The 26,145-nt window shown below is 63.6% G+C and overlaps 3 protein-coding genes and 2 long non-coding RNA genes across 7 annotated transcripts in view; 2 read left to right on the top strand and 3 right to left on the bottom strand.

The window, feature by feature from the left end:
• UPB1 (beta-ureidopropionase 1) overlaps window positions 1-4,272 on the top strand; it is a 31,501-nt gene extending 27,229 nt beyond the window's left edge. Inside the window, exons 9-11 of the mRNA XM_069558392.1 lie at window positions 863-905; window positions 2,156-2,310; window positions 3,850-4,272. Of these exons, the coding sequence (XP_069414493.1) occupies window positions 863-905; window positions 2,156-2,310; window positions 3,850-3,933 (282 nt within the window). The 3' untranslated portion in view covers window positions 3,934-4,272. The remainder of the gene's footprint in view (window positions 1-862; window positions 906-2,155; window positions 2,311-3,849) is intronic.
• LOC138422857 (uncharacterized) lies at window positions 135-5,265 on the bottom strand. The gene is made up of 2 exons (XR_011250042.1): window positions 2,963-5,265; window positions 135-1,798 (listed from the first exon to the last, which is right to left on the bottom strand). It is a non-coding gene; the product is annotated as an uncharacterized lncRNA (long non-coding RNA).
• A 1,301-nt stretch (window positions 5,266-6,566) lies between these two features.
• Window positions 6,567-17,742, bottom strand: GUCD1 (guanylyl cyclase domain containing 1). Of its 2 annotated transcripts, none has more exons than XM_069558390.1 (6): window positions 17,147-17,742; window positions 12,650-12,734; window positions 11,830-11,995; window positions 10,704-10,795; window positions 8,756-8,997; window positions 6,567-8,285 (listed from the first exon to the last, which is right to left on the bottom strand). In XM_069558390.1, exons 1-6 carry the CDS (start codon window positions 17,664-17,666, stop codon window positions 8,194-8,196), a joined length of 1,197 nt encoding a protein of 398 aa, XP_069414491.1. In that variant the 5' UTR covers window positions 17,667-17,742; the 3' UTR covers window positions 6,567-8,193. The 2 variants fall into 2 exon arrangements, with proteins under 2 accessions (XP_069414491.1, XP_069414492.1); XM_069558391.1 differs by having other exon boundaries at window positions 8,756-8,994; window positions 17,147-17,354.
• Window positions 17,285-25,263, top strand: SNRPD3 (small nuclear ribonucleoprotein D3 polypeptide). 2 transcript variants are annotated; one of them, XM_069558393.1, is made up of 4 exons: window positions 17,285-17,922; window positions 19,785-19,928; window positions 23,325-23,517; window positions 25,036-25,263. In XM_069558393.1, exons 2-4 carry the CDS (start codon window positions 19,803-19,805, stop codon window positions 25,095-25,097), a joined length of 381 nt encoding a protein of 126 aa, XP_069414494.1. In that variant the 5' UTR covers window positions 17,285-17,922; window positions 19,785-19,802; the 3' UTR covers window positions 25,098-25,263. The 2 variants fall into 2 exon arrangements, with proteins under 2 accessions (XP_069414494.1, XP_069414495.1); XM_069558394.1 differs by having other exon boundaries at window positions 17,386-17,922; window positions 23,325-23,588; window positions 25,036-25,121.
• Window positions 18,528-20,697, bottom strand: LOC138422858 (uncharacterized). The gene is made up of 2 exons (XR_011250043.1): window positions 20,571-20,697; window positions 18,528-20,050 (listed from the first exon to the last, which is right to left on the bottom strand). It is a non-coding gene; the product is annotated as an uncharacterized lncRNA (long non-coding RNA).
• Window positions 25,264-26,145: the final 882 nt, after the last annotated feature.

Genomic DNA, 26,145 nt, shown 5'->3' with positions numbered 1-26,145 from the left:
TGAAAGCTGGCACTGCTCAGGCCCTCTTGCGCTTGCGGCTGAGGTCATTTTCAAAGGCTCTCAGCCCGTGACCACCACCCAGTACCTGCTTTCTTCCCGTCCTCCCCCAAACCTTGACCTCAGGCACCGAAAGATTTGAGTACAAACACCGGGTATTTATTACGTAACAAATCCTCTTCCGCATTCTTGCTAATCAGATGTCAGACTCTACTCAGAGCATCTGATCAGCCTGAGATAACCCTGAGTGGGTCCACAGGAAAGAAACTTGGTGTTTTAACCAGCCCGTACGTGGCGCCCCCTCCTGGCTGGACGCGCAGTCTTGGGGAAGGTATCGAGAGCGGGTATCCCTGCTGTCTGCGCTGCCCCCAGGCTGGGCATTGTGAAGCCCCAGATGCCCTCCACGGCCCCAGAGAGCCAGTCTCCACAACGGCTTTCTCTTCTCCCAGCAGACGATAAGCTCCTGAAGGCAAAATCGGGGTCTTTCCCCCGGGGCTGGTCAGATGCCCGGCTGGCCGGGGGGCTGGGACTTGGGGGGCACAGGCCCATCAGGCCGGTCCACATGGCTGTGACTGTCCTGGGTCCCTCGCCCTGGCTGACTCTGACGAGCGTCCCGCCAACGCCCCCTAGAGGTGTGTCTTGTGCGTGCAGGCTAAGCCGCTTCCGTCGCGTCCCATGGACTGCAGCCCGCCAGGCTCCCCCGTCCCTGGGCTTCTCCAGGCAGGAACACGGGAGTGGGCTGCCATTTCCTCCTCCAGGGGATCTTCCCGACCCAGGGACCGAACCCGCGTCTCTTGTGTCGTCTGGCGCTGGCAGGAGGGTTCTGCACTCTTAGCGCCATGTCTCACCTCGGTTTCATTTCCAGGAGCACTTCCCAAACGAGTTCACCTCTGGGGATGGCAAGAAAGGTGCGTCCAGCTGACTTTCCGTGGGGCTGACTTGGGCGGGGGAGAACCTGGATGTCCCTTGTCCATCTGCTGTCTCCCGGCAGGACCCACCCCACAGACCGTGTCTGCACACCTGCCCCCTGCCGCTCTCGTGTGGACCCTGGGCCTGTGGCCCCCTGGCACCCCAGATGAGAATGGAGTAGGAACTGGGGTGGAGATGGGCCAAGCCGTGGGGGCGCCCTCTGTGAGCTCCCTGAAAATAGGGGTGTATATGCCACCCTGCAGACCACGCCCCTCACCCCCCAGCTGTCCAGGCGCCCCCGGAGCCCAGCGTGGCTGCCTTGGGTTCCTACCCACAGCTTATTTGGCTCTGCAGGCAGGGCTGGAATCCGCCACGCCCGGCCCCTCATCTCTGGCCTGGAATGTGGGAGGGGGCCACCCCCATCTCCAAGGAGGTGTCTGGGAAGCAGAGCGGGGCTGAGCAGGCGTGCCTCCCACAGCAGTATTTCCTGAAAGAGCTCAGATCCCCCCACTTGAGGCCTGGGAGACTGGAGCCTCTGGCCCCGTGGGGCTTCTTGTCACAGGACCGGGGTCCTGCCGGCCCTGGGCGGCACACGCACACTCCCCGCACACCTTCGGGGTGGCCGGCAGCCCGCTTTACTGGTGAGGGGCCCGAGGCCTGGAGGGGGGTGAGGGCGCGACACGGCTGGGCGGGGCCAAGCTCACCGTGGGGGCCACGTGACTCCCTTGGGCCGTGGTGGCTGATGCTGGGGACCAACAGCTCTGCCAGGGAGGCCTGTAGACCGGTTCCCAGGGTCGGGACCCCCTGGTGGTCCAGGGGCTGAGACTCCGCACTCCTGCTGTGGGAACTGGGTTCAACCCCCGGCCAGGGAACGGGATCCAGCATGCCACAACTACAAAAACAAGCAAACAAACTATACGCATATATGTGTGCGTATCAGAAAAACAGCATTTTAATCTCAGTTTAAAGATCCCACGTGCAGCACCTAAGACCCAGCGCACCCAAACACATAATAGAAATAAATCAAAAATAATAAAAAGAAAGGTTCCCGAGGCAGAGGGGAGGGCGTTGAGGGCGACTTGCAGCCAGCGGCCGGGCGTCCAGGCCTGACGGGGGAGGCAGGTCCTCGGGGCCGCAGCAGCTGCTGGGGAGAGTGTGGGGGCCCTCGTCCTGGGCGTCTCCCCCACGTGGGTGCAGAGGCCACCCGCGTCTGCATGGGCTCACGGGCCTTGCGGTTGCTGCCCCGCAGCTCACCGGGACTTCGGCTACTTTTACGGCTCGAGCTACGTGGCGGCCCCGGACGGCAGCCGCACCCCTGGGCTCTCCCGCACCCAGGATGGGCTCCTGGTCGCCGAGCTGGACCTCAACCTGTGCCGGCAGGTGAATGACATCTGGGGCTTCAAGGTGGGTGTCCAGGCCCCTGCTCCTCCGCGCGGCCTGGCCCGCTCCCAGCACCAGGACTGCGCCGCTCCGGGCGGCCTGAGGGCCAGCCGCATGGGCCCCCTCCCTGAGCTGCACAGAAGGCCGGAGGCTGGGGCCTGGGAGGGGAACCACGGGGTCAAACGCTGCCGGGGCAGCAGGCAGGCCTCGATAAATTTCCCACTCATCTGATTTATTAGATTCTGGGCGCCTCCGAGCAGGTTCATCTCAATTCCATCTGTCCAGGGAGTAGAGTGGCTTGGCCTCACTAATCCTCTTTTCCTTCCCAGGCACTTGCACTGGGAAGGCACCACAAGATGGATGCGTGTGTCTGGCTCTGCCCGTGGCCAGGCCCCAAGGCTGGGCCTGGACGATGGAGGGAAGTGGGCCTTGGCGGTGCTGCTGCCTTGCGAGCCACTTCGGCTCCCGGCCTTATGCGCCCGCTTGTAAAACAGGAGGCCTTGGGGGCCTGACACCCTGTAAGGAAGGTGGCGGGTCTCCAAGGCTCGTAAGTGCCCACCTCCCAGAGCGGGATGCTTGCGGCCTGGGACCCCCCCACCCCGGAATACAGCGCGTCAGGCACACAGCTGGAGTGTCGCCCTGTTAGCCTCCCGGGGTGTTTCCACCAACTCCTTACCGGCTTCTCAGCACAGACGTCACATCGTCAGGATGGGATGCCGGCCCAGCGCTCCTGGGCGGGGGCGGGGGCCAGCCAGACGTGGGCTCCAGGCCCGAGACTCCTGTTTCTGTGAGCATGGGTCCTTGGGCACATTCCCTGAGTCCCAGGGGACTGAGCAACAGGGCGCTGCCCACGCGAAGGTCTCCTGTCTCTCGTCCTCCTGGGAAGCTTAGGTTAATGCCGGGTTCCGCACGGATGGGAAGCGGGAGCCAGTAAGCTGAATGGCTTCTCATTAGTAACTTTCTGAAAGCGGAAGCCGTCCCCAGCTGTGATGACGGCCCCGCTCCTGCCAGAGCCTTGGGAGGGAGGGGGCGGTGGGAAGGACGGGGTGAGAGCGCCCTGGGTGGGCTTTCCTGCCGCGCCCCCAGCCTCTCCCCAGCCGCTGTGTCCAGGGTGAGACGCCGCGTGCAGTGGGTGGCCCTCCAGAGCCAGGCCGCCGGGGTGTGGATCCCGGGGACCCACTCCTGCCAGTGGGCGGCGGCAGGTCAGCCCCTCTCGGGTGGAGGCGCGGGGGGCAGGACGGCCCTCCTCCCCCTGCCTGGGAGCCGCCACGCCTTCCGGTGGAAGATCACAGAGGTGCTCCAGCAGGAGGGGCCGGAGGCGTGAGTCACGTCGGCCTCAGTGATCTTCGCCACCGCCCCGGAATCGGGGTCGGAGGGGTCCCGCCGGGGTTGGGCCGGGGTGGCGTCTCCGAATCCCAGCCTGAGACCATCCTGGCCTCCGGCCCGCCTTCCGGTCGCATTTCTGTCCCACAGCTGCCCTCTAGTGGCAGCAGGCGAGGTGTGCGAACGAGGGCGTTCAGAATGAAACGGAACCACTCCAAGTCCCGCTGTTTTCGCTTTCAGATGACGGGCAGATACGAGATGTACGCTCAGGAACTTGCCGAAGCTGTCAAACCCGACTACACCCCCAGGATTGTGAAAGAGTAGCGGCCGGCCCTCAGCCCGCGCCCGCCAGGGAGGGCACCTCTGCCCGCAGCGGACGGGCCAGGGCACCAGGCTCTGCTGAGTCTGGGCTCTCCCTGCGGGCTCCCCGGTGGCGCTGCTGTGCCCGGGCGGGCGGGGAGGCTGGTCGGGTGAGGCGGGCTGGCGCAGGAGCACCGGGTTTCCTTCTCCGGGGATGAAAGCGTTTGGGGGCCGGGTGGAGAGGAGTGTTTCACAGCACGGTGGGTGTGCCAGAGCCGCTGAATCTGGTCACTCTGGTCACTTTGAGGTGGTTAAACTTTGCTGGGTGAATTATATAATGCAATTAAAAGATAATCCCAGGCACTGATTGTGCAGGATGGTTTGAAGCGAGACCGATGGGGGACTTGCCTGGTGGTCCAGTGGCTGAGACTCCACGCTTCCACTGTAGGGCGGGGCCGGGTTCAACCCCTGCTCGGGGAACTGAGATCCCACGTGCTGCCATTGAACAGTCCACGTGCCACAACAAAGATGGAAAATCTCGCTGGAAGGCCCAGCACAGCCGAATAAGAAGAGAAGTGAGGGACCTCCCTGGTGGCTCACCTGCCAGTGCTGGAGATGTGTGCTCCATCCCTGACCCGGCCAGGAAGACCCCACATGCTGTGGGGGAGCAAAGCCTGCGGGCCACAGCTGCTCAGCCTGAGCTCCAGGGCCTGGGAACCGCGGCTGCTGAAGCCCGCGCTCTGCAGCCAGAGAGCCTTCCGTTTAGAGTTGGCAGCGACTTCTGCGGACGGGGGACAGCCATGGAAGCTGTCACCTTGGCCAGGCTGCTGTCTCTGTTTACCCAATCAGACGCTAATCTGTGAAGGTATTTGGCCAATGTGATTTAAGCCTGTAGGCAGTTAACCAAGCGAGTGAGATTATCCTAGATAATCTGGGTAGGCCTGATTTAATCCGGCCAAAGGCCCTGCAGAGCAGAGCTGGGACTCCCAGACCAGGAGGGAATTCTGGGCGTGGACCTCAGCCTCTGCTCAGCCCCGAAGTGTGAAATAAGTCCTGCTGACCGTCTTACTACTGCTGTCCAGGTGTCCCCGGGAAGCGACTTTCCTAGGGACAGGTGCGTGCAGCAACCACACTGCTCTACAAGGGCAAGTGGACCAGGAGGCCGAGAGGGAGGCCGGGCCCACGAGGAGGCTCTCCCGTGCTGGAGGGCTCCAGGTGCCCACGGACAGACGGCAGGGCGTGCAGAGGGTCCACCGAGCGCCTTGACGCCCGCTCCTTGTTGATGAGCTTTTGTGATGAAAGGCGCACCCTCGTCAGGCTGCAGGCCGCCCCGAAAGCCAAGAACACCACCCGGATGAGTTTCAAGGGCCACAGCAGTGCACCCAAAGTGCCTGATCGGATGGGAGCAGCACTTCCGTGACCCTAACAAGTGCCCACCGCGGATAGTCCCGAGAGCTGGTGGGAGGTGTGATGGAATTGGGGGCGTGCTGCGCAGGGCCAAGCCCTGGACACAGCGCCCTCCTTCCCTGCAGGAGAAACAGGCTGACCCTTGGCCAGAATCACCTCTCTGCATGCAGGGGCAACCCCTGCATCGGAAAGTGCTGTGTCCTTCGTGCGGGGTCCACGGTGGCGGGGGCGCTGCTCTGCCCAGCCCAGGGACGGGCCCAGGTGGCCGTTGGATGGCGCTGAGGTGCGGTCACCAGGCTTGTCCCAGTGGGCCCTATCAGGGTGGACAGACTCTCCCCTTGCGCCTCGACTTGAGTGAGCTGGACAGTCTGACGTATTTTATCGGTGGCAGAGCCGGTAAAAGCGCAGCAAGGCTTACCGGGTGAACTGGCCTGGGCCTCTAGCCCGAGTGGAGGACCCATGCCTACTTCCAGCTTGCGCCTGTGCAGCTTTGGGTGAACAGCTTGGCCACAGGTGGACCCATCAGATTTCAGCTTAGTCGTCCCACCAGTGAACAAGACCCCGGCGTTTGGGGGAGCTGGAGGTCACTGTGGAGCCAGTGGTTTTGCTTTCGTGGGAGGAGCTGGCGATCTAAGTCCCCAGAGGATCAGCAGCCAACCATCCGCTTGCTTGCTCAGTTGCCCCACGGCACTTGGGATCTTAAAAGTTTCCTGACCATACCTGCGGGCCCCGCATCGGAAGGTGGGTTCTCAGCCAATGGACCACCAGACAAGTCCTGAGCGATGACCTCAGGATGCTGGACCAGGGCTTACCCAAAGGTCAGCATCATTCAGGGAAGACCAGGGTCCCACAGAAATGAACTGTGCAGCAAAGCAGTTGGGAGAGCCCCTGAGGGAACGGGGTCCCCACACCATAGGATCAGAGCCTTTTCTGCACCTCCTAACTCCCTGGGCACGCCTTGCTAGCCGAGCTGGCCTGGTCAGGGCACCGTCATATAGATAGAGCTTTGCACCCTTGGCTCTCAGCACAGGGCTTTAGAGTCGACAGTCTCTGGAAGGTTCCGCACTCTGGTCTCCTGGATCCCCAGTGATCCTTTGCGCTCGGTTTTGAGCTGTCCCCTCCTTAGCACCTCTGGTCACGTCGTGAGGACGCCCGGGTGGCCGGTGGCCAGCACACCTACATGTGAGCTCAGGAGCAACCGTCCCAAGGAGACTGGGATCACAGAAGCGGGCGGGGGGGCTGCCAGGGTCTTGGAGTGAGGACCATGTTTATTGAGAATGGCTCATTACAAACAAGATAACACATATAAAAATCCCTGTGATGCATAAAATCCCTTTTGCCCCTAGGTGGCTGGGGAGACAGCCAGCGGTCCAGGGCGCCCCCCTCCACGTGTGGCCAAGGGGTCTTGGGGTCGTGGGCCGCGTCCTGCTGTCTCCAGCCCCGTTTTCAGGATTTGTGTGTGAACAGCACATAACACGGTGGGTTCGCCTCCGAGACCCCCTCCAGGCAGGTGGCGTCGGCCCCGGGGCCAGGCAGCTCCTGTGAACCTTCCAGACGGGTGACCTCTAACCTGCGGCTTCCCCGAGAGGCTCGCTCCTCCGACCTGGGGACAGTGTCTCTGACGGATGACGGCAACATGGACACTGGAGGCTGCTCCCTGGGCAGCCCCCGCCGGCCTGAGTAGTGGGCCTCCCTGAGGGCGGCCGCCCCTTTCTGTCGCTGTCTTCCTGGACACCGCCGCCCTCAACGGGGTCACCCGGGCCCCTTCCAGGGGCGCCCAGCCTGCAGCTGCCACGTGTGGTCCTCCTGGCCTTGGGAACCAGGACTCGGGGTGGTGGTGGGGGGGGGGGCTGGTCTCAGGCTACCCAGGGTTAAGGCAACGGGGACGAGACGGGCCCGCAAGGGCGGCTGCCTGGCCAGAAGTGCCTGCCTCTCAGTCAAGGCTGTCAGGTAGAGGAGCTGTACAGCTGGGTGGTCCTGGGTGGTCCGTAGCCTGGGGAAGCAGCGGAAGCCGCTGCCCCAGCATCAGGCTTCTGGCACCGACGACCAAGACTTAGGTGCTGTAGCTGACGGCGGCATCCTGGCCCCCCTGGCCAGAGGTAACCCAGGGCAGGGGCAGGAGGTGTCCCAGCCCCTTTTGGGAATGACCCATTTCCCTTTTTTCTCCAGGGGTGTAGACCCAGGTTCAAGACGCAGCCCCACCACTGTCCTGAGTCAGGTTCTGGCTGTGGCGCGAGGCCTGCCTGCCTGCAGCCCTGGGTCCCCCTGGCTTTGGAAGAGATCCTGGCCTGGCTGATCTGCCCGCGAAAAGAGGTGTCCGTGGTTCCAAAGTACCTGTGACCCCACTATTATTGTCTTGCTTGAGGTTGAGTCTCGCGCCACCAAAAGCGAAAACTTCAATCTCAAAAAAACACCCTCCCCCGGCTAAAAAAAAGACTTAAATCTCACACACACACACACACAGGCACGCACGCACGCACGCACACACACACACACGCAGGCACGCACGCACGCGCACACACACACACACGCGCCTCCCCCGGCTAAAAAAGGAAGGAACAGGAGGCCGCCCCAGTCCATGCGGGGGTCCGCGCTGTGCGATCCTGGGTTAGGTTACTCCCTCTGCCGACAGAGACCACCCGGCCTTCTCTGCAGAGGGCCAGGAGTGAGCGCTGGGTTGGGGGGAGGCCACAGGCCACCCCCGGCCATGATCAGGCGTGCAGGCCCAGGGCCCCAGCACCCAACCCTGAGATGTGGGGCTGCCCGCACGATGTCAACAGCCAGCAGGGACGCAGCGCCTCGTCTGAGCCCCAGGCCTGGGCCAGCGCCTCTGGGGTGGCCTCTGGGGGCAGGGCAGGGCGCAGCGGGCCCCCGCTGTCAGCTGTCCCCGTAGACGAAGAGGATGTCCTCGTCCGTGCCGTAGCTGGTCCTGGCCTCCTCGAAGTTGCTGACGCTGGCGCTGCACATCCCTGCTGCGGCAGGAGGGCGGGGCGGTCAGCAAGGGGGCACCCCGGCTGACCCCCACCACGCGGGACGCCCTCCCTGCAGCCGCTGCGGCCCCTGTGAGCCTGTCCCCTGCGCTGTCCCCGATTCAGCAGGAGAAAGGGAGGCCCAGAGGGAGGGACTCGCTGGAGGCCGCAGGGCTATGGTCCCTCCTTGTCCCCGGGGCCGTGGGGAGTCCGGGCCTTGGGCGGGGGCCAGGGCCAGGGCTGGGCAGACTTTCTTTTTTTCTTTCGGCCACTCTGCGAAGCGTGCAGGCTCTTAGTCCCCTGACCAGGGTCCCCGGACCTCCCTTTCTAGCACGGAGGGCTGGCCTGGGGGCTGGGGGCGCCGGGAACCGCAGCCCTGGGCTGGGCCCTGGGTGGGGGCAGAGGGCCGGCCCGGGGATGGCGGGCAGGGGCCCCGGGAGAAGGCGGTGGGGCCCACCCGCCCCACTCACGGTCGGCGTAGGCCGGGTTGTTGTAGAAGACGCAGCCAGCGGCCCGGCTGTAGCCGCGCAGCACGACGAAGTGCCCCTGGTACTCGGGCGAGCGGCAGAGGCGGCGGGGCCCGCTGGGCGCGAAGCAGCAGTACTTGGGGGGGCTGGAGCAGAGGTCGCAGTGCAGCACCCCCGAGTTCACCAGCACGATGGCCACGTGGCCCTGCGCCAGGTGGGCCTGGATGTCCTGCATGCTCACCCTGCTGCGGGGGGCGGACGGGCGTCAGCCGGTGCCGCTGGGCCCCAGGCCCCGCCTGCGGACCCCTGCCGGGCCCCGGTCTGCCCCATCCCCAGGTCTGCGCCTCGCGTCCGCCCTGAGCTCCGTGCAGGGGGCACCCGCCTGCTTTGTCACGGTGGGCGGGGCTCAGTGGGGGACCAAGCATGGACCGGGGGGTTGCCCAGGACACGCTGGGCCCACAGGCCCGTCACAGGGTGACCATACGACTCCAGACGGCACCCCATCTCTGGGCCTGCCCCTCACTGCCCCGGTCTTTTACCCTGAAGGGTGCATCAGTAGTGTGAACGGGCGGCCTAACTTACTTCCCCCAATCGGAGCCAAGCAGGGGTTATTTCTCTTTCTGTTTGAGGCTCCCTGTGGCAGAAGGGGCTGCCTGGGAAGGGCTAGTTGGCAACGCCCGCAGGGGAACCCCGGGTCAGCCGGCTGTTCCAGACTCTTAGGCCCTGGCCCCTCTGAGGCCCCCGGGAGGAGGCAAGTCCCAGACAGACCTGAGGTGGGAAGGGCTGGGGGGATTCCCCAGTGCCCGGGCCCCACCGTCTTCACTGGGGGTTGGGGGGCCAATGCCGAGCCACGCTGAGCCCTCCTTCCTTCCAGGCCCCTCGGGGGTACGTGTGGGCACCTGGTAGCCGGGCCCAGCTCCAGCCCCGCCGAGTCACAGGGCAGCCTGCTCTGACGCCTTGGCCTGGGGAAGCGTGCCATTTTTCCACTGGGTCTCTGAGAGGAAGCAGCTGGCTGAGCTCCCAGCAGAAGGTATGACCCGAGGAGGGCTTCAGCCACCGGGAAGCGCAGGCGCAGCTGGAGGGAGGGCCCGGGTGGGGGTCCCGGGTGCGGGTCAGTGCATGGCTGGGCGGCTGGGGTGACTGTGGGACTCACTGTGCGGGGGGCGGGGGGGTGTCTGGCCGGGAACGGCCCCCGCCCTCCATGCAGCCGGTCAGGTGCCACCGAGCTAACACCGGCCACCTCACCCTCCAACACGCGCTCACGTGGCCTGGGGACACGTGGAGACCTCCCTGTGCCCAGAGGGCTATGTGCCTGGGTCACGTGACCATGAAGCCCGAAATCCAGGAGGACGGGAGACCCAAGGAGAGACCAGCCCGGGTCTGGGAGCCGGACGCCTGCTGGGCGCAGTGCCCGCAGCAGGCTGGGGAGGAAGCTGCTTGCGTCTGGGCAAGTCTCCTGCCCCCCCACCCCCGCCCCGTGTGGAGGAGAAGAGGGAGACCTATTAAGGTCAGGCAGCCGGGAGGAGGTCTGGCCAGGCCTCCCTGACAGCTGACACCCAGGCCTCCCTGCCAGCCTCCCGCCGCGCCAGCGCGCTCCCCAGGCCGTGCCCCCGCCACCGGGGTCCGTGTGCTCTGCCACACGGCCAGCACTCCCTGAGCAGCCCGAGGGCTGGCCAGATCTGTCTCGCTCACCTGTCCTGTGTGCCCGCTCCGGGTCCATCCTAGGCCAGAGTTTGTGTAGCCTAGGTCACATAGCCCCCTACCTGTTCCCACTTGATGGATGGAAAAACTAAGGCTCAGGGGGCGGGGGCGGGTACAAGTCAGTGCCCATGGCCAACAAGGTGGGAAAGCTCAGGCCTGCCCCTTCCCAAGGGGGGCCTCCCCCCACCAGCCCTGGGGTGGCAGGTGCGTGAGGAAGGGCGGCGGGGGTGGGGGCGACACGCGGACTCACCACTTCTCCACCAGCACCTTGCAGGTCTTGGCTTGTGCAAAGAGCTGGTTCACCCGGGTCTCCTCTGCGTCGAAGTGCTTCCTGTAAAAGGGCTGCAAGGCCAAAGCAGCTGCAGAGGCTGCCGCCCGGCTGCCCTCACGCCCGCCCCCGGGAGGGCGCCAACAGCACAGGGGTCGGGAGCGGACACGGGCCCGGCCTGCGGGCGGCGGAACCGCCCGAGGCTGGCGAGGGTGCTCGGGAGACGGGCGGGCGGCAGGCTTGGGCCAGCACCCTGGGGGTGGGCGGGGGTCTGGACGCCACCCACTCGACTCAGCCAGCGCGTGTCAGCAAAGGACACAGTCTGTTTGGCGCAGGGGCCTTTGGGGGGCCAGGGCCCCCACGGGGGAGGCAGGAGAGAACTGCTCTGGGCCTTTCCTCCACCTCGAGGCCACGCTGACCACACCAGATCCACCAGCCTCTCCCCCTGGCCTGGATAGTTCAAAGGAGAGCTAGGTGGATGGGCACTGGCCGCGGGGTAGTGGGCCTGTCGCCCACGAGGCCAGCAGGCACTCTCTGCTCGGCCCAGGCTGGAGGCAGGCCTGCTCCTAAGGGTGGCAGAGTGCACTGGGGTCTCAATGAGGCTTTACGGGCATTCTACTTTTGTTGTTATTTGTGTTTTGGGGTTTTTTTGAGTTATCTTCTTGACCGTTCCACACGGCTCCTGGGATCTTAGTTCTCCGGCCAAGGAAGGAACCCACGCCCTCTGTGTTGGAAGCGCCGAGTCTGAGCCACTGGACCGCCAAGGAGGTCCCTGGCAGCCTTCCTTTTTTATAAAAACGAAAGACAGTAGATTTTTTTTTTTCCTTCTAGAACACCAGGGACCCAACTTGGAGCTGGCTGTCCCCGTACGAAGGAGGAAAACCAGCAAATGACGGCCGGAGGAAGACAGGTGCCCAAGGCCTGGCTGGCTGGAGCTGCGGCAGAGGGCAGGACCGTGAAGGTCACCGGGGCGCCTCTGCAAGTTGGCAGGTGCGTCCAGGACAGGTGGGAGTGGGGGTGTCTGGGCTGCTGGGCCCTGGTGCCTGGTCTGGCTGCGCGTGTCGGTCTGGGTCCCAGTCCCACGCCCGGAAGGCCGCTGCCGGCGCACCTGGTTCTTGTAGCCCTTGTCCACGCCCAGGGTCTGGGTGCAGAAGCGGTGCCGCACACCAAAGCGGCGCATCAGGTAGGCCAGGTCGATGGTCCAGATGCTCCTGGTGAGCCGCAGCTCCTGTAGGGCCCTCTCGAACTCAGCGTCGTCCAGCTGGCCCAGGTACCTGCGGGCACAGTGCCCGCTGAGCCTCGGGGCAGCCTCCCCGAGGGCCTGCTGTGTGAGCCTGTGCCCCCGCGAGGCTCCGCCCTGCATCGTGAACTCCTAGGTCCTGACCGCACACTGCCCGGGGCCTCCCGGGCACCACGCAGGTCCCCGTCCGGGGCCTGGACTCTGCGCCTGGCGTCCCTCATGGGCCGTGTGACTCTGGGCCAGTTGCCAGCCTCTCCAGCCTCATCTCAGGACCTTCTAAGTGGAGCACATCTCCTCACCGGTTCCCTGAGCGTTAGGCACGGAACACCTGTCTTGCCTGGACTTCCAGGAAGGGGAGCGGGAGGCTGCCCTGCCCAGTGACCCTGTCTCCTAAGAGTCCAAGGTCGGGGGGCTGCAGGAGGGCCCTGCGTCTCGGCCGTGGGGGTCAGTCTGTGGGGCAGGCCCGGGCACCTGTGACTTCCTGGCCATTCCAGACTCTGGGCATCCTCTGGAGGCAGACCTGGGGGGCCTGGTCCACCGCCACGGGCTTCCGCAGCTGGGGTGGAGCCTGGGTGGATGCTGGGCCTTCCCGAAGCCCCAGCTGGAGACAGCCACCTGGACGACGAATCCCACCCAGGGCTCTCCCCCTGCGCCGCCCCCCATCAGAGGGCCAGCCCGGCACACTCACCGGAGCACCATCCTGGAGCAGGCCAGGCCGCAGTCCCAGTGGAAGAGCTGCTGGATGACGGGAACCGGCAGCTGCACGAAGTCCCCTGCACGGGAGGAGCGTGGGGGTCACGGGCGGGAGGAGGACGGTGGGGGGGTCACAGGTGGCAGGGGCGGGAGGGGGGTCACGGGCGGGAGGGGGGTCATGGGCGGGAGGGGCGTGGGGCGGTCACGGGTGGCAGGGGGAGGAGGGGGTCACGGTTGGGAAGGGCGAGGGGGAGGTCACAGGCGGGAGGAGGACGGTGGGGGGGGTCACGGGTGGCAGGGGCGGGAGGGGGTCATAGACTCTTGGCGCAGTGCCCGCCACCCCACGCCCACTGGAGCTGCCACCGCTGGCGCCCACTCAGGTCCCAAGGGGCCACTCGAGGACGGTCCACAGCCTTACTGGGCCCCTCAGCCCGTTCTCCTTGCCACAACAGAGGTCTCCCAAAGCGCCGGTCTGGGCGGGCCAGCCCTGTGCACAGGCCCTCGGTGGGGTGGCCCCCGCACCCTCTGCTGCCCAGCCGCCCCTCGCCCGCCCTGGGCTGCAGCCTTCACGTGCCCCTCCCTCCCGCCTGGACTGGCTCAGCCCCCAGGCCACGGAGCCAAACCCTGTCTGCAGACTTTTCCACGACGCTGCCCGCATGGTGCACGGCCCCCCCGCCCCGGGCACCACGCCCCTCCGCGGCCCCTCTCTGGAGCCCCTGTGGCGGGGGGCTCCCGGAGGCATTCGGCAGGCATTCCTGTCTCAATTCCCAAGGCCGCTGACTCCACAGCCCCCGGGGTTACAAGGAGGGAGCAGTCACCTATCAGCCAGGGCCATGCTACCCGGGGCAGAGCAGCAAGGGCCTGGCCTGGGCGTTCTGGTTTCGGCTCTCCTGCTGGCTTGGGCCGCTGACTTCCACGTGTGGGCTGGGTCTGGCCATCCCTCGAGTGGGGACTTTGGTCTGATTTCCCTTTTGGTCAACAAACATCTCCCTAGAGCCCCATGAGCGCCCGGCCTGCGGACTGGCGACTCGGTGGGGAGTGGCCGGGCGGACAGCCCACACGGGCGGCTGAGGAAAACCAGGGGCTGGGCCAGGGGCCGTGCGGGACGCGCCCTAAGACCGGAGAGCGGGGCCGTGGCAGGCCCGCTGGCCCAGGGCCTGGGGGGCCCTCCTGCCCCGGGGTCCCGGGAATCTGCTCGGAGCTCAGAGCTAAAGAACCGCCCGTGACACTCTGCTCGTTCAGGACGCCCTTTCGGCTGCCGTGATCTCCCCCTCTGGGGTCTCCAGGCGACGCTCCTGAACGCACAACCGGCCCGCGCAGAGCTGACCCCCAGCACCCTTCCCCATCCCACCCCTACGTGGACCAACCAGCAGGGCACCTGGGAGCCCTGCGGTCCATCCTGGCCTTGTGACCTGCGACCTCCTGTCGCCTGCAGGGGTCCCAAGCTTCCGCCCTCCCGTCCACACCCTCCCCGGCCTCAAGGCCTGGCTCAGAGGCCAGCACCTCCCAGGCCTCCCCGGACGGCAGGCTGGCCGTGCCCCGTCGCTCATCAGCACTCCGCCGGCCCAGGCCCCCCGCGTGGACCCCTGCCCTGCTGGACTGTCCACGCCCTCTCTGGGGCAGGGGCCAGGACTGTGCCTTGCTTGCACTGCCGTGACCTCTCTCCTCTCCCGCCTCACCCGCAGGGCCCACAGAAAGCAGGGCGGCACTGCTGAGAGCAGGCCGCTTGCTGGCCGAGCCGCCTGGCCCCTGGGGCAAGAATGTCCCCGGCGCCCCTTTACGGGTGCGGCCAGGAGCCTCGCCTTCCATCTGGCTGGGGCCCGGGGCGCTGAGGCCAGTCGGGGGTCAGGCTGCGCTCTCTCCGTCCCCCGGCGGCCCTAAAAGGAGCCCAGGCCACCTCTCTGTGCCTTGCAGCAACCACCTCCGCCCACTGCTGCGGACTGGGCCCCGTGGGCCCCGACCTGCCCGACTTCTGCCTGTCCCCCCCCGCCACCCCGTCCCTCTCCAGTCCACAGCAGCCGCAGGGGTCCCTCCACAGTCTTCCACAGCCCTCAGGAGACAGTTCTTAACCCCTTGCGAAGCCCCGCTGGGCCTGCCCCACTCACCCCGGGGGAGCGCTCTTACCCTCGGGATTCAAGTCTGCCCCTTTCTGCCGCTCAGGTCCTGGCTCAAAGCCCCCCCACCCCCCGCCTCGTGAGAGGCGTTTACTGACCGCCTTCGGGAGCAGGGGCTCCTCCACAGTGCTCGGCAAAAGTGACACCACAGCGGAAAAAGCCTGCCTGTCTCCCTGCTAGACTGGAAGCGGCCCCAGGGCAGAGGATTGGCTCATCTTATTCGCTGTTTTTCCCAGTGCCTGGTGACTGACGCTCCAGAAACCGCTGCTGGAAAGAAAATGAACTCCCGAGTGCCCACTACGGTGTGCTAGGCCCTGGGCACACTAGATCACGGGACCAAGCCCTGCCGTCCAAGTGTTCACGTCCCAAAGTAATGCCCCGCCGAAGGCTGAGCAGGGGCAGAGGCCTCCGCAGGCTGCTGCCGCCCTTCCAGAGCCCCTCCCGCAGCTGCACGCTGCCTCCTGGCTTTCTCTCCACAGGCTGTTTGCTCCCCAGCCTTGGCTCCTGCAGATCCCTCCATCCAGAAGGCTGTCTCCCATCTCTGAACATGCAAACGCCTCGGTCCCTTCCCCTCCACCTGGAGGACCGGAGCTGGTGTCTGTCTGCTCGCCAGACCCATGGGGAACTCCTCAGTGGCAGACACGCAGCGTTTGCCTCCTCCCAGCCCGGAGACCTCGGCAGACACACTTCGGTGGTGAATGGAAGGCGGTTATCTTTTTTTTTTCCTTTCCCTCGAGCGGCCTGAGCCTCCGGGTCACTGCAGGACTCCCCCTCCCCCAGGCTTCCAGACTATGATCCTCTGTCCACGGCTCCTCCTGACTCTGAGCCCGGGCTCTGGCACTGGCTGGCTGGGCACCTGTGGCCAGGCTCCGACTCTTGTCTCTGCCTCCCCAACTGTGAAACGTGGCACCGCCCGCCGCTGGCTGGGGCCCTCAGGAACTCTGCCCCACCTCTTCTCACCCTTATCTCTTACGCTTTGATCCTGCCCACACCCCTGAGGCGCCTGAACACCCACCTCGGGGCCACCCCCAATCCAGGCACAAGCAAGTCAGCCAACCCAATAAGGGCAGGCCTTCCAAGCCCAAAGCTGCTGCCAGGCACCTGGAGCCACAGCCCATCCCACCTGAGGGCCAGGGTCCGCCTGGAAGGGGCTGGCCTGGCTTCAGCTGGCAGCTGTCCTCAAGGAAGGAAGGCAGTTTCCTGGCCCTGAATACTTAAGCTCTTGGTTGGCTCATCTGCAAAAGTGCAAGTGACAATAGGAACCAGCTTCACCCAAGTCGTTATGAGGATTAATGAGGCCCTGCATGTAAACAACTCGGGCAGAGTGCCTGCTCAGAGAAGGCGCCCTGGAAATGTGAGTCATTACCCCACAGAGGCGCCTCTGGAAAGGCAAGTGTCTGGTCCAAGATCTCAGAGTGGGACAACCGGAGGACGAGACAGCAAATCCCGGGGACAGCCCTGGACCCAAATCCTTGCTGCAGCCACGGTCGTGCCCCATGGATGCCTCAGGGCTGGGGTCTCCCCCGTGTGGGCACCTCACTGTAGAGTTCACCAGCCCTTTCTTGTCAACTGTATGTTGCAGAGGGGATGGGGAACCACTGCTCGCCCTCTCCCACTCAGAAAAGCACACGGAGGCTGGCCGCTGATTTATCAGTGTGTGCCCCCTTCCCCACCTCCCAGCAAAGGAACTCAGGCGCTGGGGAAGGCGGGACTAGAGAAGGAAGACTCCGTAGCAAGACAACAGGCAGGAGTCTCGGAGGCCAGGGGCAGGCTGTCCCTCCCTGCCCTGCCAGTTGCCTGCCCCGTCTAAGGCCTCAGTTACCGGAGAGGGGACAGGCTCTCCTCAAAGCAGCTCCAAAGAGGACTTTTCGCTCCAGGGAAAGGTGACCCCTCCCCCCGCCCCGGCCGCTCAATCAGGACCCTCCTTCCCTCCATGACCGCAAGCGAGAGATGCCCAGGGGTGTCCCTGCTCAGGGAGTTATCAGGAAAAACAAACAAACCCCAACTGACCGTAGCCGGCCCGGCGGGACCCGCCGGAGCGCACACCTGCCCAGGTTTTGCTCAGAGCTCAACAGCCGGGGCCGCGGCGGCGGTCGGCCCAAGGTCGCGCGGCCGGACCCTGCCCGGCGCTCGGGCGGGGTTCCCCCCCATACTCGATTCCCAGGCTGAGGGCTGCCCCCCAACCCTGATCCCGGATCCCCGATCCCCGGGGTCCTGCCCCGCGCCCACCGCGATCCCCGGGGTCAGGGCCGCTCCCCGATCCCCGGGGTCCTGCCCCGCGCCCACCGCGATCCCCGGGGTCAGGGCCGCCCCCCGATCCCCAGGGCCCTGCCCCGCGCCCACCGCGATCCCCAGGGTGACGGGGGGACCACACTGACCGGGCTCGAGCGGCGGCCCCGCTGCCTCCGCGTCCACCTCCGTCCTCATGACCCGGGCGGCGCGGGGCTCCCATGGCCCCGGCCCGGCGCGGGCTGCAGCTCTGGCGTCGACTGGGGACGGGAGCGCGCGGCCGGCGCGCGCCGGCTTCCCGGGCCGCCAGCACCAGCGCCCCGGGGGGAGGAGGGGCGGGAGGCGGCGGCGGCCCCAGGCCCCGCCCCGGCCCGCCCCGGCCCGCCCCGGCTCCCACGCCGGCGGCCCCCCGGCCCGCTGCTCCGGGTCCCCGCTTTCCCTGTCCGCACGCCGGGGGCACTCGCCTCGCTCGGGGCACCCCTTCCCCGGCGCCGTCGGCTTCCCAGGCTTCCCCTGCGGGGGCAGGTCCCGGCCCCGGGCCCCCGCCGCCGCCGCCGCCCGCCTCGCCGTCCAGCCCGCGTCTGGCGTCGGGGGCTGGGGACCGCGAGTCCCCCTCGGCCCGGGCCGGCCCGAGGGTCGCTGTTTCCGGCGGCACCTGGGTCCGGTCATCAGCCCCGCTCTTCCCCGGGCCCGGAACTATTGTACCCGAGCTCGGGTTCCCCAGCCGGCGCGGTAAGGATGAACGCGAAGGCGAGAGACGTCGCCCGCCGCCACTCGGGTAAAGGAAGGGGGCGGGCCCTGCGCGAGGCATTTTGGGAACGCGTGGTATTCTGGGAGCGCGCGGCCCGCCATTCGCGCCCTCACGCCTTCGCAGTCGCCGGAGTTCCGTCTGCCCTGCCGCCTCTGAAAGAGGAGCCCGGAGCCGGTGAGGACAGGGCCGGGGGTGCGGGGAGGGCGAGGGCTAGGCCGAGGTCCCGCGGGGGGCCGGGGGGCTGGAGGAGGACGCGCCGCCGAGGAGCCCTGCGGTGCTCGTGGAGGGAGAGCCGCGGGAAGCTGGGCCACCCAGACCCCCAGCGGCGCCTCCCAAGCGCCTGGAGGTGCGTTCGTTAGCTTTTTCCCCGAAGTACTTGCTCTTCGGTTTCCGAACCTCTCCAGGCCGGTGTTTCTCGAAGTATCCAGGCAGTGGTCTTGAGATCGTTCCTGGCTGGTGGCCACCTTCCCCCCAGATCCCTACTTGGCTGATTTCTTTTCAAAGCCCTTGGCATCTCTGCCTCCCTCCCCCTTCCAGGACCTGATCCCCTAACGCTGGAAACACAGGTTATCACATTTCCTTGCTTCTGTCTAAATCGTGTTGCAGCGTCTTGTAACTCCGGCTGCCCTTCCGTGGGGTAGTCTCTGTGCTGCCCCGGTTCCCCCAGCTGCGGTTCAGCGTTGTCCTCAGCAATGGAACCTGTTTTTTCCTAACCTCTCCCGGTCCTTTTCCTCTCTTTCGACCTCCTGCTGCGTGTCAACCGAAAAAATACCGCCACCTAAAAGCTGAGAATTAGGTTTATTCGGTGGGAATCATGAGGACTCCGAGCCCGGAAGACAGGATTTCAGGCGACCCTTGGGAGAGAGAAATGTTGGGTGGGGTGGAGTCAGGCTACAAAGAAGTTTGCAGCAAGGGGCAGGTAATCTGAATATTAAAAGATGACTGTTGAGTAATGGAGACCAGATCTCCTGCCTGAAGAGATTTAATACTTTTCTGTTCTTTGGGAAGATGCAAGAGTCCGGGCTTCCTGAAATCTTTTCTTTCACATGCATCTCAGCTATCTGGGGCCAATTCCTGCTTTTCGGCTGTTCACAGCCTAATTCCTCCTTTACCCTAAAGTTAAGGTACGAGGGACCGCCTCTTGTGCTTCTGACATCCCCCAGCTCCTCAGCACTTACAGGAAGTAACGGACAGCTGCCAAAAAGCCAGTATGGTTTTTACCTGGGCTTAAAAATTTGCATTTGGAAGGCTGGAATACCAGATGGCTGCGACGTGCCTTGATTACTGGAGAGCAGAAAGCATTTCATTTTACAGAAGTTTTCGTTTTATACACCCGTCTTGGGATTGAAAAAATCCACTTGCTTTTTTTCTCTCTTAATTAGATCAAGTCGGGGTTTTCCCTGGTTATATTTTCCCTCCAGGGTGAGCGTCTCCCACTTGTAGCACGTCGTCACCTTGTGAACACTTGGATATTTTCTCTTTAGCTTAATGGTGAAGTAAGTAGACGGTCAAGAGTGCTTAATGGGTTGAATTAAACGCACAGGCCCGTCTGAGCTTCCCAGATGGCGCTAGTGGTTAAAAAGACCCCTTGCCAGTGCAGGAGATGTAAGAGACGTGGGCTCCATCCCTGGGTGGGGAAGATCCCCTGGAAAAGGGCGTGGCAGCCCACTCCAGTATTGTTGCCTGGAGAATCCCACGGACAGAGGAACCTGGTGGGCTACAGTCCATGGGGTCGCAGAGAGTCAGAAAAGCGACTTAACATGCACACTCAAGAGACCTGTGGTGGAAGGAAGATGGGAGGCAGCTCTTTCCCGTCAGCTTTCCCCCTGTTGAGGCCCCGTTCCTCCCCACTCACACCCTGCACGTGTTTGCCAGATGGGTCCTTCAAGCTCAGAATTCAGCTAAAAAAAAAACTAGTGCACCTCTGGCAACTTTGCTGAGTTTTCCAGAGTGTCAGCCTTGAGGGGTTGTGGTGTTTGCACATGCGTTCTTGGGCTTCGGAAGATGAGCTAACTGCTGTCTCTCTCTCACCGCAGAACTCTCTTCCTGTCGGGATGTCTATCGGAGTGCCGATCAAAGTCCTCCACGAGGCCGAGGGCCACATCGTGACGTGTGAGACGAACACTGGCGAGGTGTATCGGGGCAAGCTCATCGAGGCGGAGGACAACATGAACTGCCAGGTGCCCTGCTCTGTGCGGGGCCGGGGCGGGCCGGAGCCTCGGAGGGCAGGGCGCGGGCGGCTGGGGCTCCTTGAGGTTCTTGCTCAGCGGTGGTTCACCGAGTGCCTAAGCTGTGCCAGGCCCTGTTAGAGGTGCCAGAGAGGCGGGCATCAGTGAGAGCCTCTTGGAGGTTGAGAATATGAAACCTAGAATCTGACTGTTTAGATTGCTCATCCTTCGCTGCTCCCAGTCCCGTGGTTGTCTTCTCATGGACTTTGGGCCCATTTAAGAGAAGCAGCACAGCCTTCCGGAGGAGGCAGTGGCACCCTACTCCAGTACTCTTGCCTGGAAAATCCTGTGGACGGGGAGCCTGGTGGGCTGCGGTCTGTGGGGTCGCACAGAGTCGGACACGACTGAAGCGACTCAGCAGCAGCAGCACAGCCTTCAGTGGAGCCGTCAGGCTCAGCGCCCCCGCCCCCGCACAGCGTGTTTGCACAATGCTTTGCAGTTAGCAGAGTCTTCGCTCACATACTGTGGGTATTTGCCATTTTCCTAGCAGAAGCACCTCGTGTGACTGCACTTGGAGCAAATACTTGGCCAAGCAAGCAGGTTTGGGTGATAGTTTTATCCATAAAATGGAAAGAATAAGATTATGGGACTCACCTGCTGAATATCGCTCTGCCAAGACGTGTTGGACCCACTGCTTGGCGCGGTTCCCTTCCCACGGCGCGTGAATTCGTCTAGCATCACTTTACAGTGTGGGACGCAGTTTCTGTTTAGGAGCTTGGGCTTTGGAATTGGATGTGGGTTTGAATTTCAGCTGGCTTTGGAATGTTAATTACCTGTTTGTTCATCTGTAAAAGGCGGATAGAGTTAACTCGGCAAGAGATTGACTGGGGGAGCTGACTGCTGCAGAGGGTCAAGGGGCAGGGGCAGGAGAGCTTTTGGTGTAGGGCGCGGGTCTGACCCAGAGGAGCGGGTGGCGACTAGGAGAGCCTCCGACAGCAGCGCTGCCCTGGGGAAGTCTCAGCTCAGCCAACGTTGCTCATCACCCAAACTAGTACACATTGTGAAGAAGATTACTCACCCAGTAAAATGGTGTGGCCACTGGCATAAGTGGGGAGATACAGGACTCCATAGTGTTCCCAGTTTTATGAAGACGAGAACCAGGCTATAAATGATACGTTAAAATGCTTTAAAAAGATTTTGAGGAAGGCTCACGTGAGTAGTTGCTTTTCAGTGAGAAGTTATATGTGGTTGAAAGTGAAAGTGAAGTCGCTCAGTTGTGTCCGGCTCTTTGCGACCCCATGGACTGTAGCCCACCAGGCTCCTCCCTCCATGGGATTCTCCAGGCAAGAGTACTGGAGTGGGGTGCCATTTTCCATTTAAAAATTTTTAAAAATATTTTTCTCATTTTGAAACGTCAATCGTGTGTTAAGTTTGTGATCATCAAAGCACAGTAAATATTACCTTTTTTAAAAAAAAAAAGTAAGGGCCAAGTCCAGACTTTCACTACACTTAAAGCAGCGTGATTCCCAGACGTCTTGCCGGGGAAGGTGATGGTTAATGGATTCCGCGGAAGTGACGCTCTGCGGGTGTTGGCATGCTCACCCCTTCGGTGACAGGTCAGTGTGGGCTGTTATCTTGGCTGTAGGAGCCCCCCGCGATGTTCTCTGAGCTCTCCTGGGGAGCGGGCTGCGGTCCTAGCCCCCTTCACGCGTGCCCGTCGTGCGCGTGTGCCCGTGCTCCCTCCCGCTGTGCTGTTAAGCCAGGCACCCCAGCATGGGGTCTGTTCTTTCACCTGCAGCACCTCCAGTGTTTGGGGCGTGCAGGCTGTCCCTCATGGCCCAGCCCCGGACCCCTCAGTGCGTGTAGCAGTTGCTCCAAGCTTGCTTTTTCACACCACGGATGACTTGGTGAAGACTAGAGGCTGGTTGTTTTGTTAGGCTGTGCTTTGATTAGGGCTTCTCTGACGTTTTCTCATTTGGGTTATGCTTTGGGGGGTGTTGTGATTTTTGTGTCCTGAGGTGAACCTGATCTTCTGGTTGAGGTGTTGTGTGTGCCCTTCAGGGCCTGTTTCTTTTCCTTTTGTGACTGATGAGCGTTTCCTGGGGAGGTTCTTTAATAAATACCTTGTAAAGTTCTGTTTCTCAGCGGTCTCCCGGTGGCCAGCCCTGCCTCGCGCCCGGTGAAGCTTCTTGCTTGAATCTTGGTGGAGTTATAACCGTTGCAAGGGCGCTTTCCTTCTGCCATGGGACTTCCTGTGTTCTCTGGGTCTGCTCTGCGGGCCTCTCCGTGTATTCCCGCGTTTGTTCTCCACATGGGCTCACGCTATCCGTGTGTTTGTGACGGGGTTGTGACCCGTTGCCGTCATCGTTGCCCCCGACGTGAGCAGGCTTCAGCCCGGACACATGCCGGTTGTGAGAGCAGTCAGAGTGTCACTGCTCTTCCAGAACGGCCTGTCCGGTGCTCAGGGTGGGCTGGAGGAGAGGCGGCCGGCGGCAGAGAGCCCCCGAGCAGACTGCAGGCCGGCTCCGAGTGCATCTGCCCCTTCTGCAGGCCGGGGCTCCAGCAGAGGCCGGGGCTCCAGCAGAGGCCGGGGCTCCAGCAGAGGCCGGGGCGGGGCAGTTAGCACTCGAAGGGAAGAGCAGGTCGGGGTAAGGAGACAACAGGTGCCAGGAAGCAGGGAACAGCGCTCCGCTGTGCGATGTGGGCTTGACCCGCTGTGGACAGACTGCTCCCTTTCCACCCAGAAGGCTGGCGGAGTGAGCTGCCCTGCTGTTAGGCGTGGTGCCTGACGGCATTGGCACGGGCACGTTTCTGTTGCCTTCCCACGACCGGCCAGTCTCCTGGCTGGGTTCTCCCCTGGCCACCCCCGCCGCCCGCTGCCGCCATCCGCGTCTGCCCGCAGGCTGGAGGGGCCGCGTAGCTGCAGCGACGGCCCTGCTCCTGAGTCCTGTGTGGTCCCCGTGCGAGCTGTCGCTGCACCCCTGCCCTGTGTTTGGGCACGGGCGCCGGGTGTGGGCGGCACCATGTCTGGAGCACTCGTGGCCCTCGGGGCGCCTTTGCAGCCGATGCGGGGGTGCGCGAGGCTGACATGTGGCACACGCTGACGGGGGGCTGCGGATGGCAGAATTGGGGCTTGGGGGCCAGGCCCAGGTTCCAGGTAGGAATCTCCGCGTGCTGGCCATTCAGCCTTGGGTTTTCAATCCGTTGAAGTGGGAACCCGCGTACTGCGAGGCGCGAGGCGCAGCCCCGCTCCGGTACACACCGCAGGCGCTCTGGAGTCCCCGGCTTCATCTTGTGATGTACGCATCTGCGTTTCTGGTCTCCCCCGCTCCAGCCAGCGCTTGCCTTCACGCCCCCTGCTCTCTGCCGGTGCCCGTGACCTTACTGACGAGGGCGGTTCCCTTACAGATGTCCAACATCACGGTCACGTACAGAGACGGCCGCGTGGCCCAGCTGGAGCAGGTGTACATCCGGGGCAGCAAGATCCGCTTCCTGATTCTGCCCGACATGCTGAAGAACGCACCCATGTTGAAGAGCATGAAGAACAAGAACCAGGGCTCGGGCGCCGGCCGGGGCAAGGCGGCCATCCTGAAGGCCCAGGGTAGGTGCTGCGGGCTCGGGGCTGCGCCGGGCGGGTGCACGGGGGCAAGGCGGCCATCCTGAAGGCCCAGGGTAGGTGCTGCGGGCGCGGGGCTGCGCCGGGCAGACGAGCCAGGGCCTGCTAGGGAGGCCCTGTGGCTGGGCAGCCAGCTCCACACCGCTGCCCCGCAGTCCTGGGGACCCCCAGACCCCACCTTCTCGGTCTTGCCTCACTCGCCCCCACTCAGGACGCGCACAAGATCCACAGCTGCTCCTTAAAGAAAGACGGGCTCAGATGAGAGCGGATGAGTCCGCTGTGGTGACTGCGGGGAGCCTGCCCTGCGCTGCTCGCTGAGCAGAGGCGCGGCCCTGAAGGGCTGGGGGGGTGGGCCCTGTGTGGCTGGGGTGTCTCCTGATGCCCAGCGTGAGCGAGAGAGGTGGTGTGGGGAGGGGCACTCTCAGATGGGAAGTCAGCCGTCTGGGGCCATCTTTTACCCGTTAAAGGAGGCTGAATGCGATTTTCCTTTGCTACGTTCCAGAAGTGGGACGTGGTCTTCCCAGTGATGCGGCCTGATCGTTTTCCCTGGGTTAGCCCACTCAGTGTTCAGGGTCAGGGTCCTGAAGAGTTCTGCCGTGTTGATCAGCTAGGAAACGAGTGAGTCGTTAGGAGCAGTCTGAGTATCTATCGATACAGAGCCAGAAGGTCCCCGGATGCCCCTCAGGCCTGTAACTGCAGCAGGCCTGTCCCACTTCAGGTGGCCTTGGAGCTCCGAGGGGCCTTTCAGATGCCCTCCAGGAGAGCCGGTCAGGGAGCCTCCTCGCCCCTCCCGGCGGGGACTGGAGCCCTGGCCCTCCGTCCGGGGGAAGGTACGGAGGCTGAGCTGCAGCTGCTGCTCCGCTTCCTCGGGGCCGCCCTCCCGTCTCTGTCGGGGCTCTAGGAGGCGGTGCCCCCAGGTTCTCACGGCCTGCCTTCCCTCCTGGGTCAGCTCCAGGCTCTGAGAGGAGAGTCCAGAGGCCGGCAGGGTATCTTCCCTTCTTCAAAGCCACTGGTCCCCTCTTCGGACCTGAGTCAGAACAGCGGTCTTCATCGAGGGGTGGTTTGGGGTTTTCACCTGTGGTTCCCCGGCCCCCATTCAGAAACATTCCACGTGCAGAACAGCTCAGAGAACAAGAATCCTCACCCAGATTTAATAGACGTTAACACTTAACATCTGTTTTGGAATTTTACGTGTGAATTAAATGCATCTGTAGTGTTTTGTTTGCTCACCCTGGGGCAGCTCTGAGAATTCATCTTTTCTCTGGTTCCCAGGCGGGCCCCCCAAACCACCGTCCCTGCGAGGCCCTGCCCCCAGCTTCTGGTGGGGCAGTGCTGGGCCAGGAGACAGGTTCAGGGTGTCCTCTCCAGCTCTGCCTGGCCACCCGCCCCTCCTGGGGGCGCTTTCCCCGTGAGGTGTGGCGGGCGGGCCTGCTGCTGGATTGGCTCCTCGGTGGTGAGGGTCCGCACCGACCTGCCTCGTCTTTTCTCTCCCCTACCTTTCAGTGGCCGCAAGAGGGAGAGGACGTGGAATGGGACGTGGAAACATCTTCCAGAAGCGAAGATAGATTTTATCTGTTGGACAGAACTTTGCTTTTTTTTTTTTTGTTTTAGGTTATCTGGGTCGGGGTGCGTGCCTATGTATATGTCCTAGGTTATCTGTTGACATCATTTTCTTTAGATGTGGGTAAGATGTTAAACTAAATAAATATGGTGGCTTTTTCTTTTTGAGAATCTGAGGACTCTGTTCCTTTTGTAGTTTTTTTGCTGTGTTTGCTTGGGCCGCAGCTTAAGCTTTGACACCCTGGGAGGTGTGCTGGGGAAGCGCCAGTTTGAAGTAGCACAGTTATTGATGAGCACGGGGGCCGCCGTCCCAGCCGGCACTGGCTAAGCGCTTGGAGGGGCTCCGAGGGCGCACAGGTTCCCTTGTTGGCACGCAGTCACGCACGCGGCAGCCTCTTCAGGAGCACTGTCAGCTCAGCTTAAACAACGGGACACACAGGTCCTGCCTGTGGGGAAAGAAACCAAGACCCAGAGCTTACAGCCTGCAAGCCCCAGTGACTCAGCACCTAGCAGAAGTAATCTAATACGAGAAGGTCACTCAGAGCCCCGTGGCTCCTGCAGCCCTGGCTTCCTAAGCAGTGCTGCGCTGACCCGGGGGGCAGGGTCCTGTGTGTTCGTCAGAGCGCTCGGCGTGTACTGGCACAGCGGCGGCTGCTGACGCAGAGACGGGGTGTGCGGCGCTGGTAGCTGACGGCAGCTCCGAGCTGGAAAAGCAGCGTGGAGAAGTCGGACACGGGAGAGGGGCCGGCAGGGGCCCTGTGTAGGATGAGCTTCGGCAGAAACTGGAGGCGAGGGGGTCGGTTGTCGGCCCTAGAATGGTGCCTGTTGGACAGATGTCCCGGTGCTGGGGGAGGTGGAGGTCCCCTAGCGAGCTTCCGTCCCGAGGTCACAGCACGGCCACGAGGTGGCGGTCCTCGGGCCAGCCCTGCGTGCAGGTCAGTTCCCAGGACCGTCCCCCCAGAGCTCCTCGTATAAGTTCAACGAAGGGTGGCTGGGGGCGGCTTCCAGCGCACTCCCAGTGGAAGGAGGTAATTTGCTTTCGATGCGACCAGG

Source organism: Ovis canadensis, chromosome 17, assembly GCF_042477335.2.
Source record: "Ovis canadensis isolate MfBH-ARS-UI-01 breed Bighorn chromosome 17, ARS-UI_OviCan_v2, whole genome shotgun sequence".
NCBI classification, from domain to species: domain Eukaryota; kingdom Metazoa; phylum Chordata; class Mammalia; order Artiodactyla; family Bovidae; genus Ovis; species Ovis canadensis.
This window is presented reverse-complemented; position numbering and strand designations above follow the sequence as displayed.